The 18214-nt window shown below is 35.3% G+C and overlaps 1 protein-coding gene across 1 annotated transcript; it reads right to left on the bottom strand.

Annotated features, from left to right (window-relative positions):
- Positions 1 to 1533: 1533 nt before the first annotated feature.
- LOC134744413 (synaptogyrin) lies at positions 1534 to 14143 on the bottom strand. The gene is made up of 5 exons (XM_063678223.1): positions 13881 to 14143; positions 9637 to 9874; positions 6137 to 6273; positions 5569 to 5743; positions 1534 to 4804 (listed from the first exon to the last, which is right to left on the bottom strand). The coding sequence occupies exons 1-5, from the start codon at positions 13980 to 13982 to the stop codon at positions 4773 to 4775; spliced, it is 684 nt and encodes a 227-aa protein (XP_063534293.1). The 5' UTR covers positions 13983 to 14143; the 3' UTR covers positions 1534 to 4772.
- Between the last annotated feature and the right edge of the window lie 4071 nt (positions 14144 to 18214).

Raw genomic sequence — 18214 nt, 5'->3', positions numbered from 1 at the left:
TATTCCCTTTTAATTCTCACGATGTAAGGAGACTAATAGGTATATATATATATATATATATATATATACTCGTATACTAATATCAAAGAATGATTATTGTATAGAATTTAATTAGGGTAATTAATAATTATGCCTGTTTTCCGTCCAGGTTGAAAAACTTTTTTAAGATCAGATTCTTGATACAAAATTCGAAAAAAAAGGGCGTAGGTATATTTTACAATGAACCTAAAGCGAGGCCTAGACTAGCCGGAAACTTGCATGCAATTTACGTTACATTGACGACTAGTACTAATGTAAGGTGTAATGGTAGAGTAGCATTGTAATGATAATTGCATGCAAGTTCTTGCTAATCTAAACTAAGTCTAAGCGAGCTATTACCATGTTTCAAAGCAAGGACGCTAATAACGAAGAATTTCATACATTAACCCTGGCATTTCTTATCTCTTCTTATCTCTATCGCACGCGCATAATTATATTGCTTACCGCTCGCACAGTGACATTGACCGCCGGGCGAGACTGAAATATAATTCTGCAAGTGTGATAAGAGATATGAAATGGCCGGTCCGAAATTGTTCGTGCTGTGTCTTTATTAGATTAACGCAATTTCTGTTACATTCTGTATCAAACAACATTTAAATTTAAATGTGCACTCACAACAATTATTAAGAAGTTAGGACTATGGAAAAATAAAACTTAATAGGGTACTTAGGTCCTTGCACAGCCAGAAATGGAACGAAGAAATGCTCATTTAGATTCTATACTGTTATTCAAGTTTGATTTTTAAAAGCTTTTACATAAGGATCGGTTTTTAACAATCATTTCTTAGTTCAGTTCGGCAACCTTTGGTATCGATTTAATTCCTTTGGTTTTAGACAAAATAACAAGATAAGTGTAAAGTTGTAAACGAACTTTTATACATATCTATCTTAACATTAAGTACTCACCAAACACTGAACGATTTAGCGTTAATATTCAACACTTATTACAATATTTTTTTGTTTTATTCCATTTGTTTAATAGTTTTTTTATTATTATCGTCAGAACAGATTCTCACCAACATGTGTTACATATCTACAGCTAGGTTACATGTACTGTCTAAATCTCCGTTATAGTTACAGAAGAATTTGTTACAATTAAGCAAATACTATAACGACTATCAATCATGTATTAAAAGGGCATTAATTTAATTCTACTACGAGTAAATATTACAGACTGCTTAACTACGTAGAGGAGTTACTTAGCGCCATATATAACGGATTTTATTTCGGAAATCGCAGTTGTATATGGTGCTCGTGGATATTCTTTATTATTTACCCGTATGGTATATCAAATCAAGTATAGTGGAACCACTATAACACGAATCTCAAGAGATACTAAAAAATCTTTTTCATAGTGTGCGTTGTGGTAAGATTGAACGGGTTTTTCATGCGGGGTAAAATGAAAAGTCGTACGTAATGGTTCGGCATACGAAGGATTTTTGTCTCACCCCTCATGAAAAACCCGTTCAATCTTACCCCAACGCACCCTATTTCCTAATGAAAATGAAACATAGCATCACATTTCGTGTTAACGTCCTCGTTCCTTTTCGCATTATCGAGGTTCCACTGTATTTAGTGTAATTTTTAAGGTTTTTACTTGATGCCCTTTGTAAGTTTTGACTCCCGACCCGGCATTTCTGTTTTGATATAATAAAAACAAAGTAAACAATCAAATGCAAGTGTCCCTAATGAGAATTCACTGCTGAACTGACTCAGAGGTAAAAACTACCTTCATTTTTATTGCTAGTGCATTAAGGTCGAAAACGGAGCAGAAATACATGTCAAAACTCCATATTTCGCCTTAGAATTAATACTAAACTAACCTATGCCCTTACATACCTGACTGATATGATTAAAAACTCTATACTTACATAGATTAGATGTACTCTATTACAGTCAAAATCAAATATACAGGATGTAATAAAAATAGTGGGGATCCGTTTAGTAAGGGCATATTCGGTATTGTGTTCTGATTAGGACAGCAGAAAATTTTTTGTGACAAAAAAAAAATTTCGTCGGCCGACTCCATCCAAAAGCCTACTTTTCGCGCCAAAAGTTTTTTCTCTCACCTTTTTCTAAATCTAAACACGATACCGCCCTTACGATACGGATGGGGCTTAAACGGCTCTCTACTATTTTTGTTACACCTTGTATATGTGACGGCCAGTGGCTAAATATATGGTAACACATTCCATAGAAATAAGGATGTGTGATATTTGGCCACTTTGGCCGTCACTATATATTTACTGCTGACTGTACCATGAAAGCGAAGCGTAGGCAACAACATCGTACATTGTAGATGAGTACACCCAAGCTATAGTGACAATAATGTATTGATAAAACTTTTTTACAAGTAACAGACGTAACAGTGCAAGCTAATATGGAAGTGACAAAACAGCTGCCAGTTTACCAAAATCATCAAGTTCATATACCGACTATTTTTATATGACCGAGAAGTGTAGGTACCTACTTTTTTTGAGATATTTGAATCCTGCCATATTGTTGGCGCAGAACCCAGAGTATATATTTCGTCCGTTTTATATTACGAATCCCACTTGTTACCAACAGAATATATTAATGGTAACAACTGGGATTTATTCTCCATTTGTTACAAGTGGTAAATTTGACAGTAAGGTGTTTTCAAAATGTTACGGATATTTGGTAAACCCTAAGCCGACCTCTACAACGGGCAGTTATAATCAAAATTCTGGATTAATTTTGTACTTAATCTTAGCTCGCCTAGACTTTAAGGTGTTTACATAAATACTTGGAAATAGCATCTATAGCGACAACATTCAACCCGTATATACTCCGATACTAGCGACGCCGTACGCTGCGGCGGGCAGTGGAACTAACACACATACTTGTCTATTTCTACAGTTTAGAATCAAGAGTAACACAGTGACTTTCAAAGACGAGTAATACTGATAATGCGTACAAATGGGTTACTTCGTAATAAATAATTACAATACATAATAGGTAGTAACTGTAATAAGTATATAAGAGAGACCTCTTTCTAAAGAACCGCCAGCTATTGACACTTGGAAATACTCATCTTTGTAATCTTTGTATGTGGATAACTTCTTATTAAGTTTCACTCGTCTTTGGTTTAATTTATTTTTTGACAGTTTAATACCTTACATGCATATAATAAGAAGTATTTATATCTCACAATAGAATAGCATTACCCTTATATTACCTAATTTTTTAACACATTTTAATACCAGAATAATGATTTATAATTGCCTAACCACACTACTGAGATAGCATTATTCTAAATATCATCTTTAAAAAAATACTATGTATTTGAATTAAGCGCTTAGCATTTATATGTTTATGTATATAATACTGTTGCAGATCAAAATGAGACTCATTTTAATAAATTGATTTTAATTTTAAAACACCATGACATGACACAAGCAATATGTTGCCAATTATTTAAAATAGAATGTGAGTGTATATTTTGAATTATATATGCAAATAACCTAATATACTATAGTTAAAATGTATGATTAAATAAAAGATATAGGTACATCGATATGCCATTATAAGATCAATTTACCTACTTAGCATATCTTTTCTTAATAAGTTTGCAAGCTTGATTATTTTATTGAGATATTTTTATTAATTATATAAATGCACTTGATACTTTATTTTGCATTTATTCCTATCAGATCTAAAAATACACTTCAAAAGTGATAAATAAAATTTCGTTGACGGGAATTTCCTTTAACCTCATTTTAATCGAATTAAAAGTCAAATATAGGTTCAACTAAAATAAAAGTTGAATTATTCGTCAATAAAGCTTATAGACATGGCACGATGTAAACGATGGGGCATTAAAATAAAAACAAAATAATACACATAAATAGTATCACAATAAAACACAAATATGCCTAAATTTAAATGTCACATTGGTCAAACATAACAGTTGTGAGAAAGGAATGCTAATTGCGTCCCTTTCCTGCGTTGTAAAGGCAAAATGAAAAATAAATTAAAAACAATGCATAATTACGAATTAACATGGATTTCCCATGATATCACTAGCCACGGATTTGTAAAGGTATTCGAGTTATGTTATTTACACATATATGTATAGGGTATTTTACAATACATAAATAATTGGTTAATATTGTCGTACATATACATACCTACAAGCAGGTACTGTGAAGCGATACATGGTTCATATACATATATATACTATTTATTTCTATAAAATTGTAAATACAAATAAATAAAACTTAAAATTATAAATTCAGGAGAACATATGCGGGAACATCAAAGTAACGTAATATTTAAATTAGATCAAATAAAATAAAGATGGACGTGTTAAAATGGTATGGACGACCGCATTAAGTAACCAACTTTAAATCAAAGTCGGGCACCAAAATGTAACGCACAATGTTTAAATATCTCTTTGACGCCACAATAGATGTAAGATTTACATTTAAGTCCCAGATAGGCAATTTGGGCCTTATTGGTGGTATATATAGGCAATCCAAATATATAATGGCCGTACCGTACAGTCGGACTCAAAATGCATCCATGCTGCATAGCTGTACAATAAAGTAGTGGTAGAAGTGTGTATAGCAGATATTTTCTGTAACTTGGATGAGACTGTACGTACCTACTTTTCACTTTTTCTTTGATTAAGTACAGCTTGGAAAAAGTAAATTTAGGTATTAACTGCAGCGTCGAGTGTAAAATAAGAAGTACAAGAGCGAACCGCAGGCTTTAGTAGGTCGGGGCAGTGTAGTCCATGTTTCCTGGAAATTAGAAATTAGGCTGTTAATTTAATATAATTTCAAACTAAACATATAGCGTGGGAGACCCGCCAGACACAGGCCGAAGGGACTAGTAAGTAGTAAAATTTTCTAGAATGAAGTATGTAACAGCACAATAGCACAGAGAAATAAGCTTACTCCATATATCAGATTCCTTACCTACTTAATATCAATAAGTTGTATGGGAGGTATGGTAAAACGCATTAAATAACTCGCTTAAAACCTAATACTTTAAGTATTAAGCTTAAATTTTATTACTAATAAGTTATTTTTAAATTAGGTCGCTTAAAACTTATTATTATTAGTTATGAATGAGATTTATCTATGTATGTAGTGAGCACTCTAAGAAGATGTAGAGTTTTTAATGATTCACGTTTAGTTTCACTATTAGACTTATATTGACCGGGATATAGGGCGTGATTACCTTTTGTATTCTTTATGAGTTCCCGATATTTCGACGCAGTTACATGCACCATGTTCACGGGTGACTGAACCCCCGTAAACATGGTGCATGTAACTGCGTCGAAATATATAGCTCATAAATAATACAAAAGGTAATCACGGTCTATATCCCAGTCAATATAAGTCTAGTGATGTAGAGTAGAACTGATCCAGCGCCACCTAGCGGACAATTGTCACTTTACCTTGGTGACGCCTGACGCCATTCTAGCATGACACACGGTTCGCGCGATGTAGAACTCATTTAGACCGATCCAGCGCCACCTAGCGGACAATAGTCGCATTACCTTGGTCTCGCTGCGAGAAAGGCGGCTCGCTGTAGGCGGGCTGCGGGTCGGGCGCGCCGGGGTAGGCGGGGAAGCCGCCCGGGCTGCCCACGGCGCCCTCCACCTCGTACGCCGGCGCGAAGGCCGAGTCCGCGCCGACACGGAAGCGTTGGAACGCGAAGAACGCGCAGCCCACCTGTGGAGAATTCAGGAATATTTTATTGGTGCTGCACTTAGAATTTTAGCATCTCGGGATATACACGGAAGACCGGCGTGAGAGCTTCACTGTGTTGGCACTTAGGGTCAGCGCGCAAACAAATCAAACTATAAAAGGTTCCGATGGTTTTATACGACGCTACCTAGCACGCTAGCTAGAATGTACTTAAATGAAGCGGTTATATTTACTTAACATAACATAAGTCAGGCCACAACAAACTATAATTTAGGGCCAAAAATTTTAAGGTGTCGATTGGTGAATCGTCGGTATGTGTATGACGCACTAAGATGAAGATCAAAAAGAAAAACATGAATTTGACCACAATTGGTGAGTATTCGGTCTTGCCTCACTGTGTAAGTGTGTATGACTCACCCAGGCAAAGATTGAGAAGAAGCAGAAGGCGATAGCTCCCTGCATGTTGTTGGCAGTCCCAATTGGTGGGTCGTCGGTCTTGCCCCATGCGTTAGCCAGATAGCAGAAGCCGACGAAGTACAGGAATGCCCAGAAAGCTGAAAGAAATAATTGGAATTTTGGTTTCGTTCGTCTTCAACATGATATCATTTATAACATCATAATCTCATATTGTCATCTGCCAAAAATAATTGGTGTAGGCATGAGTACCGCCTAATATTCATTAGGATGATGAAAACCTCAAGCATCGTCGAGTCGGTATATACCTACCTATTCATAAATAAGTACTTAACTGCTTACTAATGAAGGCAACTATAAATTTTAAATGTGATATTTCTCGTTTAATTGACGTTGTCAGCGAGAACATCCGCTATATTCAGAAATGAATACAAAAAAACAATGAAAATGGGTCACGGAATAGAATTTCCAGAACCTAGATCAAATACGTTGTTTTTTTTTTCAACGAGCTGGAAATAATTATCTAGACGGCTCTAATTTAATTCCTTTTATATTTTGCACTCTCATTTCGTATCGGCGAAGACAACGGTAGGTAATATATGTAGGTAATAATCATATCAAATTCAATATGGATTGAATTTCTTGAGTCAAGAGATTGTATTACTTACGTAGGTGTTACTTTTACTCGTAGGTATTCAATCGATTCGTCATGATTCGAAACGCTGTGGTAAATTGATTTGACCTTTCAAGATATCACCACTTTAGATATTTCAAGTAGCTTCATAATTCCTTTTCTTAATAACCCCTTTCAAAATTAATAAACCTTTTCTTAAAATTGTCAAAGGGCGTTCGCTAGCTGGCACGGTTGCACGGAGCGGGCGAGTGGGTTAACGAAAAATAGTATGAGCAATCTAACTGGTGCTGGCGCCTGTGCACCCCAGCCAGCCCGCCAGCTAGCGGACGCCCTTATATTCATTTCATCATTCATCACAATTCAATCATCATCATTCATTCATTCAACATCATCACATTCATCCATCATTCATTCATCATCATTCATTCATTCATCATCATCATTCATTTTCATCATTCATTTGTATTAAAAATCACAAAATGAACGTCCTCTATTTTATAATTTCAATACGCACCCAATGGTCCTACATTTTGCGTAAAAACTTTGATATCCCAAAACCCTTTTGATCGATGTTCAAAGATAACTACGTGTTTACCATGTAATGTTTACCATGACGCGATCGCACAACATACTTATGAGCTAAAAATACTAGTTGCAACACTTGCAACACTGTCCTGAATAAACGCAGTCAGTGTTAATTTTAACTGTACATTGACTGTACATAGTGTATAGTTTGATCGGTGTAACGAGTCTAACAATAGTATAGCCTTTTACAAATTAGAATCCGATTGATTTATAACTCTTTTTATAAGCACGCATGTACAATTCATATACATAACATTTAAAAATCGAAGAACTAACTTATTCAATTTAGTAAGTAACAATATATTCACCCAGAAAAGGGACTTTGTACGGGAAATAAAGGTTCCTGTGACACGAAATAAAATAAAAACACAATTTAGAAAACATGCGAAGTAATCTATTGCCTGCTGATTGTCTGGATCGGAAGTGATAACGATTTTGAGTCAGAAAAAACTTCATAAGTGAGTTCCGTGTTAGAAAGTTTTTTGTACAATAAAAATTGCGTGCACGTATGAAGTTAAGTTCTCTGCTTGTAATCGAAAATACGATATACCTATGATATATTACGCAAAGTGGAAATCCTTTTTGACGTCATATTTGCTTAGTTTATTGAGCTATTAAATGTAAAGTAATCCGTACCTAACAAACAGTTTTTTCTTACAAAATGCGTGATAAAAACGAGATACCCTGAGCAAACAGGGTCAATAAATGTTATACAACTTATATAAGCCGCAGAAAAGATTTATACGATCCACTGAAAGGCTTTAATAGGGGCGTTGGCGCCAAAAATTCAATTTGTCTTGAGCCTTGTGAGAAATGTAGGTGTATCGGTATATAATATTATGTATTAGACTAAGTATATATCGGTGTTGATGGTAGATGGACACAATACCGACGCCAGTAATAGTATTATAGGCGCAATAAATACTAACATTACTAACAGTTATAACAACAACATGCCGAATGTCACCAGTATTGGTGAGGACTTTTATGCAAAATGATTCTTATCAGAAAGTTTCATATACTCGATTACATGAATCACATACGTAATGTACACCCAGCCACCGCAAAAATACATGGCCACTTTATAAAAATGAATTGATTCATAATGTGTCCATGATATCCGTAATATCAAAGATAGATATAACTCCGTAATAGATGGATACAGTCTAAGGAAAAAACGTGCCTCGAAAATCACGAAAATTTGATTCTCGATCAGATGGCGCCACTAGTTTTGGCCTACACTCGTATAGAGGGCGTTGACTGTTTCGTTTGTTATTTATAATTTTAACGCATACCAGTGAAAGAACATGGGTCAAAATCATATAAAAATAATTAATGCAAATAAAAAAATCATTTATCCATATTTAAATACATTTTATCGTATTTTTATAAATATTTATTTTTAGTTTTAGTGTGTCGACAGATGGCAGTGAATTTACTGGGGTTACAAAATTTAATATGACAGTACCGCTCTAGATGATATGTATATGACGACCGGTCTGGCCTAGTGGGTAGTGACCCTGCCTGGTAACCCGATGGTCCTGGGTTCGAATCCCGCTAATGGCATTTCTTTTTGGGATGAACACAAATATTTGTTCTTGAGTCATGGGTGTTTTCTATGTATATACTCGTAGGTATCTATAAACCTATATAAGTATATATATCATCGCCTAACACCAATAGTACAAGCTTTGCTTAGTTTGAGGCTAGGTACACATATTACATGTGTAAGATGTCCCCTAATATTATTCATTATTATTTTGTAGATTGCTGTACCTGTCCAGTTTTTGAAGACATAATTAGAGCATATGCTCTAATAAATAATTCCGTAGTTGCACGCATGTAGATATAGTCATTAAACCATCTCAGTTAAAAAATAGCTTACCAGAGAAACTTATATCCCCAGCTTGCTTTCTATATAGTCTTCACCAATGACATTTGTACAAAGAGGTATTCTCCTAAAATGAGCCCGATGAACGCGATCACGGAGATGCCGAAGCCATAGTTACAAGCATTAGAATTATTAAACCATGTCAGTTTGAATAACTTATCAATAGTGTTTCTACATTCACCTACGACATCTGCTCAAAGAGATATTCTCCAGCAATGCTTGGCTCACTTACTGTGAACTGTAACATCCTATGTATATATACCCTATCTTTCGTAAATAAATTACTTATGACTTATGAACCCGATGGACGTGACGACAGAAAACCCGACTCCTTGCAAGTATTAGTACGAGTATCGTCATTAAGTAAGCCATGTCAGATTAAATATAACTTACCCGAAAAACCCATATCCGCAAGCACATAATGCTTCCTAGTTTTCACCGACGACATCTGTTCAAAGAGGTATTCTCCCACAATGAACGCGATGGACGCGATGAACGCGATCACGGAGATGCCGACGCCATAGTTGCACGCGTTGGTGTCGTCGTTGTAGGCGCAGTACTCCTTGCCGTCCTTCTTGCTGATGTACCAGCCCTTGGCTGATATGCAGCCCATTACGATCACGCTGAAGAGCTGTGGGGATGAAAATAAATTGATAATTTGCTGTTTGAGGCATTTATTAGTTGTTTTTCCTTGGATAGTGAAGTAGAGAATAGTTTCGTGGTGTTTCCACATCAGCAGGGCGTTAGTTTAAGGCTTAAACAGAACTCTCTTGACGTACTTAACCGATAAATATTACTCGGATTTTGGAAATACTTCCTTGTATCCCATTTATCCTTTAGAATACCTAGTAAAAGGGTAGTTAAAAATTAAGTATACAAAGAAAACAACCAGTACCTCCTAATCAAATAACGCCAAGAGTATGAAACACGCTCGCTGCATTTTCGTGTTGAATCGCGATAGATAACATTTAAGCCCGGTTCATATTTGTCTGACGTGTGCGTCAGACAAATGTGCACGCAATCATATTAAATCTATGAAACCGATATGCGTCACGACACAACACAACACGACACGTCAGACAAATGTGAACCGGGTTTTACACAGGAATGACCCGGAGTGGGGATCAATTCCCCTCTAACACACTAACTCGGCAACAAATTAACTTTAAAAGTCAACAAGGTAAGCGCGAGGTATTAAGAGCAGCCAATCTACTGCAAAAATTAAGGACAGCTGGTACTAAACTGCTTAAGGTGGCCGAGATTGCTAGCCCTTCCACTGAGCAATAAAGATAAACGTTTAATGTTTCTGGATGAATTTGCGTTTTTAGAAAATAACGCGTCAGGGGTAATTTCCGAGAGTTCTGCTTATATTTAATAGTCAAAGGATTATTAATCTTGCAAATTTACTGGTGTGATAATTAACGAATGGTGTGAAGTTTGTCCCTGTCCCGAGGCGAATCGGATCACGGGGCAAATCGGATCAGATTAAAAAATCTATTTATATTTAAAATATTTCTTATGACTGACGTCGCACGCTAAGAGAAGAGACATACGGTGATACGGTGCAATTTTAGTGTGCTCATATCAAAGCGGTATTTGAAATATCAATAGATTTTTCATCGTTATCCGATTCGCCCTGTGATCCGATTCGCCAGTCTACCCTACTGTTCTTCCTTCTTCAAAGAAAGCACGTCTAAGACACGACTAAATGTCAAAACTGATATTCAAAGTAATATAACCGCTTTTATTCTCACTCTTTCTTTTAGTCTGTCGAATCTAAGCTAACTAATTTGCACAGATTTTAACAGAACAAAATGAGTGTTAGGAGACTTAGGAGTGTCATTTTACACGTCATTAGTTTCATAGAAATTTGACATTACATTTAATGAGGTCATTCATTGCAAATGCCATAAAGAGTTAGCTTGGTCCGACTGTACGAATATAAAAAGTATGAAATATATATAATATATATAATATAATTTGACTACCGGCCTAGTGGGTAGTGACCCTGCCTGTGAAGCCGATGGTCCTGGGTTCGAATCCCGGTAAGGGAATTTATTTGTGTGATGAGCACAGATGTTTGTTTCTGAGTCATGGGTATTTTCTATGTATTTAAGTATTTATATATTATATATATCGTTGTCTGAGTACCCATAACACAAGTCTCCTTGGGCTTATCGTGGGACTTAGTCAATCTGTGTAAGAATGTCCTATAATATTTATTTATTTATTTATATCATATCGCGTGTGGCGCCAATATTAGGTCTGTGTTGGTCGACTTTTAAATGTAAAAATACGAGTTAACGACGTCCGCCCGTCCAGCTTTTACGATCGGATCTATGCTAGTATCTTCGAAAGTTTTGTAGTAAGTACCCATACCAGACAAAGTAAATGTTAGTAAGGTGCAATGCAGTCATACCGGTAATTTGAAACTCTACATTTCAAAAGCATTTACGAGTAATAGTCAGCTCTACTCTACCACTAGCTTACTACTGTATGTCGAATGCCAGACAAATGATAAGTTATTTTAAGTTTGACAAGTCATCTGTATTTATCCTACGACTGAAAAAGGTAGCGTATTATTATTATTAACTAAAACCGGGGATTAATCGCGTCATTAATATACTCTCTTGAAAATTTACGACGTTTTTGTGAAAGTTGCAAATCAATAAGTACGAATTATAGGTAAGTACAGTCACACACGCGTCTATTGTCAAAGCGTTAAGTGCGTTTTCAGATATTTTTGAGCACCTCGGCCGCTCCGATATATCTGATGGCTGATGAATATGAGGAGGAAAGTATCGGACGTGATAAGCATTCAAAAGAAGATTAGCGTGGATGAAGTTTTATCTAAAGCCAAGAGATAAACTTGACATTAAGATTTCTTTATCATCTAGGCCTTGATATGTAACGTATACGATCTCGTTTCTAGCTTAAGGCCTCCCTTTTCTCCCTTGTTGACTTATCTATACGGAAACGTATACCTAGGTAGAGCCCCGCTCTACGATTTTCAATAACATCGATGCTTTTAGCCGCTGTTAGTAGTGCTATAATACTGGTCGAATAAACGCTCGCCATGTTTCGATCCGTTTTTAAGTGAACCTGTACAACCTGTGTTACGAAAAGGGTATATTACGAACTGTATTATCAATGAAACATGAACTATGATGCAGAGTATCAATTGTGATCTTTGCATTGATTTGTGGGGTTAAGTGCTGTAATAGGGGTCATTCTAATGCATGCCTTTACAAATAGTATCACTGCCGCTTGGTCTTTGCACCATGTATCTGGAACTAGATGTCTTTCTATAGGTAATTATATAACTAGGGAACAGTGGCGGGCCGTCAGTAGAACTTGATTCCCATCGGCTTGCTTTAATGCGAGACAATTGAGCAGGTCCACAGCAGGCCAAAATGACTGTGCCTTGCAAAAATCGTAAGTAAGACGCGCCGCGACCAAAATTTGTTGTTCTAATGTTTTTATTTCTTTATCACTACATTACCTACAGTCTTAATGAAGTAAGTATTGATAAATATTTAGGTATTAATAACGTGCGTCATAACATATAATGTATCTGTTCATATTCATGACTCAGTTGTAATTTAGGTATAGTTACTCTGCTGTGTTTTAATATGTTAAGTAATATAATTTTATCTTTAAACACATATACTCGTACCGCATATACGTAAGTAGGTATATGTAGACACAATATGTGTATCATATTTTTCATTTTTACCAAACCTATAATCCTTATAAAAAGTAAGTAAATTGATAACTATCTTATTGGTTTCAAAACTAGTCTATAAGTACTACCTACAATAAAAATTACAAATTGGTATAATAGGTAGTTAGGTAGGTAAAATTAATTTTTAAAATAGTAAAATGTCTGTTCTAGATATAAGAATAAAATAGGTATTCAGACTACAAATATAAAAATAAAATTATTATATTTTAAGTGTTATTTTAATCAATTATGTACCTACCTAATTTAATTACGACTCTGCCCAGCTTGTACGTTTTTTTACTGTATGTAATTATTTCAAATATTCAGAAACGCAGCTTGAGATTTAGAAAAAGATTTAGATTATTATTAATGAGATTTAGATTTAGATTATTTCAATACATAATCGTTAGTTCATAATTTGAATCACTTTTATTATGAGACCTTGGCCACACCATAATTTTTATGAACAAATGTTTACATAACTTTAATCCAAATGTACCTGAACAATGGTCATAAATATGTTATGACAATAGCGGTTATGTATTTAGCTACCGTGAAGTTTACTTATTCAATACGCGTTCAAGGGTGATCATGTGACCAGACCAGAAACAAGTAACAACATCAAAGCGCATTCTGATGTAAGAATATGCAACTACATGTAGAGTTCGATATGCTGTGTTATATTTACCTTCACTAAGGGATATTTATAGTTAAAATAATTGATTTAGTTATCTAAAATAATCATGTAAAAAACTGATGTTTAATTTGGAATTAGTGCGAGTTTTCGTGGAAATAACAAAAAAATAAAGTTATTAACTTTTTAAAATAATCATAAAGCTGGTTTTAACTTTGTAATGTTCATGTTATACGCTTCATTGATTATATTAGCAAGTGTAACGTAAAAGTGACATACCCAACAAACCGCCCTGACGATTACAGGGGGTCTTTGAATGAAGGCCTGAGGGTCGAACGCACCCCCAGCTTTTCCACCGCCATACGCACCAGTCGAATCCATTATTGCACTTTTCCAGTTACTTTCAATACCTTCCACACCAACCCTTAACGTCCATTAAAGGCTCACACAATATGACCTCCCCAAACTCCGAAAACCAATTTGTATTATCGATCGCGCAGACAACATTCGCTAGACGTATGACATCAGGAAAATCTACAACAACTCTGAGGGCCTACCGCGAACCACGTTCGACGTGTTGCCTCCCTGTCACACTTACATACGAATTTACAAGTGCGACAGCGAGGCAACACGTCGAACGTGGTTCGCGGTAGGCCCTCTGTTCTCAATGGCTCCTCTGTGGTTACGCTCTGACATCGATCGGTAACGGCTCGCGCTCATTGGTCGAAATTGTAGCTGTCAAGTGATTGGCCAATCGTAGAGCGATAAACAAAGGTTTTCAGGAAAGCGGCAGTGAATGAAAATGTAGGCTGCGGAAGACAACCATCGTACTACTTACAGTTTTTCAAGATGATAGGGAAGTGTAATTCAGGTAAGTTCCGTTTATCGGTTTTTCTCAGGTTCTAATGTAACTAGGATAATCGTAAGCTTTATTGCTATTTTTTTTTCTTTTTTTGCTAGTTTTTTGTTTAGTTAGCAATTTGTTGCAATTGGAAAACTCACTTAACTTCGGTACCTACCGATTTACATTACCTACTTTTATTTGGTTCAACTCTATTATTACTTGTGAAGAGCGCTCCGGTTGAATTTTTGTGCTATTGCGCGTAAATAAATTACACGTATTTGTTTTGAATGTGTATTAGGAATGGGTCAAGTGGGTGTTTATGAGAGAGGAGAGGCAAGATGTTAGGACACCTGATACGAAACGACAACTTTTTCCTAAACATTCTGGAAGGCAAAATTGAAAAGACGAGACGAGAGGCAGTGGAAAGCCTAGAATCACTTTTCTGAGCCAAGTGAAAGATAATGCATCGTACGAGCCAATCAAAATCCATCGACAAGAGCAAAGCTTTTAAGTTAGGATGATGACGATGGGTGCTTATGCTTACCTAATAGTACTGACATAAGCAATTCGATCAAGTTTCGCAAGAGTTCTACCGGTTCATTTAACTATACCTAATATTTTCATCATAGATATAATTTGTTTTTAGCCTATTGTAGGTTACCTCTGTACTGGTGGTTTTAAGTGCTTAGTTTACTTACTTCAGGTAGCTAGTTAGACATTACGTACATACTTACTCCAGGTAGCTTTTAAACAAGTAAGTGACTCTACATTAAGTACTTTTGTTTTTCTATCCTAAAAAAATAAAAAAGCAACACAAAGTTTAATATTTCGGTTCATGATGTGAAGTGAAATTGGAATGGATGAATGAAGCTTTTGTTTGCTTAGCTTCTGTTTCTGCCAAATACATATATGAAAATTTGACGAAAACTAAACAGGTTCTTTTCTGAACTATTGCCATTCTGAATACATAATTATTTCATATAATTGGGTGATTATCTCAATGATTTTTTTTTTTGCGGCGGAGCTGATAATGACAGTGTGGACTAATTGTTTCAGAATGGTATTTTTTTTCTGAAAACCTTACACAAATTATTATTGTAAGCCAAATCGCAAAATGTTATAAAAGTTATTGATATTTATTTATAAAAATTTTTTCGCCGCAATTATAATTTTGGTGTAGTGTCCGGAATCCATTTTTCTTGAATAATTTCTATGGTAGAACCATAACATCCATTGATTTAACTAAAACTTCACAAACTTTTACTCGTTATTAGTCTACGTATATTATACGAAAATAAAAGTAAAGATTAGTACATGAATCGATACTCTAAACTCTTCTCTTCTTGTTGTTTCTATTTTCTATTTCTATTTATTTATTCCAAAATATATAAGCATTACAGTCAACAGAAACCAAGTCGCTTATATACTAGGACAATTCATAATATATACATTTAGATAGAAATATTGCCATATCCTCAGCGGATGTCGGCGACCATCTTACGGAACTTGGTTCTATCCTGTGCCAGTCTAGACAAACTGGCAGTGTCATTAATATTGGACCAGCTTTTAATGTTGTCTATCCAGGTTAGCTTTCTCCTTCCTCTGCTCCTTTATACTCTAAACTAAGCATTAATAGTTGTCCGGGTAAAATAGTAAATTTTGGTGGTAAATATTGAAAATGATTTTATGATCGAACGAAACGCAACAAGGCTAACAAAGATATAGTAACCTGTTAATTCAGTTCCGCTCCGGCACTGAGCGATGACGCACACGCACGTGTCGTACGTCGCTAGATATGTCCAGCAAACGCGGAAGTATCTAATTTTGTGTATTAAAATACTTTTTAATGCAATTTTGGTGGTGTATCTAACTAATGACCGAAAAGTAGTTGATTTTGTGTGAACTGTATTGAAAGCATGATTATAGTTTCTTTTTTAAAATATAAACTTGAAACTGAAGTGAATGATACGGTTCTTTTAAATATACTTTTATGCAATGGTTCTAATTTTGGTGCATCAATTTTTGTGGTTCTGGTGGTAATTTACCTACATTTAATGCCACCAAAATTGATATATCTAATTTTGATGTGGATATACAATTTTGGTGGCAAGAAAATCTAATTTTGGTGTGTAGACGCAGTTTTGGTGGCAACCAAATTATTAAAATCATAATATCTCTAAAAATAATGAAAGGCCATTGCTACACAATATCGATTGTGACTAGTTACGTGTCATCGATACAAATTTATACTTACATAAACTACAAAAATAAAAAATCCTACACCAAAATTAGGTAAATTTTGAACCTGTTGAAATTCACCCAATTGTTAAGTATTTTAGGCTGGCGATCTAACGTCAATGAAATCCATCGTTTCTTCTTATTTTATGTTAAATACTTAATGTTTTTTGATACTTCGAATGTCACTTTTACTGGGGTAAGTGCAAGAGGTATGCATTTTTTCTCATGCGTTGCCGCTTAGCAGGATTGTTCCTTAGGTCAAAAAAAGCTGATTTGGCCCGGTAGCCACGAGATCGTACCGTGCAAAACAGGTCGGCTCCCCAGGTCCAATGCTGTGTTAAATTTTTGTCTGGTGTTAGCACCTAGGGCAAGTTATATTATATCATTTTCGTATAATTTAAGGACGAGGAACTCATTTTTGAAATAATCGTTCTACCTTACAAGAAAGAAAATAACGTTTTTTTTTGACATTTTTGGCCTTTATGGGCTTTAGTGTGGCGATTTTCACTTTATATTTTTTTTTACAATTTAGCCCATTTATTCTATATTCTGAAAAGCATCACATTCAAATAGGCATTTATACATTTTTTTAAGGTACTTATTACCTATCTATGCGATAAAATAATTGTTAAATCAAAAAAGGATTCTACAGAATGAAAAACCAAGAAATTAAGCAATTTTACTTTTACATACTTATGTAAGGGAATAACTATGTAGAGCCTAAAATTTCAGAGGAAGCGATTGTAAGGAATAAATAAAAGGTAAATGAACACTCACATAATAGAATATTACAAATATATTTATTCAAATAAGAGCTCAACTATAAATAAGAATGTAATAAGCTGCCTCATTAGAACATGGCGTTCAGTTGCCGTCACTCGTTTAATTTTGACTAGTTCGACGCAGAACATGTTGAAAGTAATTTGCGAAAATAATAAACTCCTGTAAGAGGCCTAGCACCTTCCAGTTATTGAATAAAGTATAGCTTAGCTACTGAAAGTTCGAAACTATAAACTATGACTATATTCCCAAAATACGAGAAAAAAAACCGGCCAAGTGCGAGTCGGACTCGAGCACGAAGGGTTCCGTACCATTACGTAAAAAACGGCAAAAAAATCACGTTTGTTGTATGGGAGCCCCACTTAAATATTTATTTTATTATATTTTTAGTATTGTTGTTATAGCGGCAACAGAAATACATCATCTGTGAAAATTTCAACTGTCTAGCTATCACGGTTCATGAGATACAGCCTGGTGACAGACAGACAGACGGACAGACGGACGGACAGACGGACAGTGAAGTCTTAGTAATAGGGTCCCGTTTTTACCCTTTGGGTACGGAACCCTAAAAAGATAGAATAAAAGGTACCGTACAACCACTCAACTTTAGCCCAGTACCCATTACGCGTTATTTTAAACGTCAAACGACTATGAAATTATAGCATCATGATAGATAAGTCTGCATCAAAATCGTTGCAGACCTATTTTGGTCTAACTACTAATTAACCTCTCGAATGCGAACGTGGATTCG

This window comes from Cydia strobilella, chromosome 9, assembly GCF_947568885.1.
Source record: "Cydia strobilella chromosome 9, ilCydStro3.1, whole genome shotgun sequence".
NCBI classification, from domain to species: Eukaryota; Metazoa; Arthropoda; class Insecta; order Lepidoptera; family Tortricidae; genus Cydia; species Cydia strobilella.
This window is presented reverse-complemented; position numbering and strand designations above follow the sequence as displayed.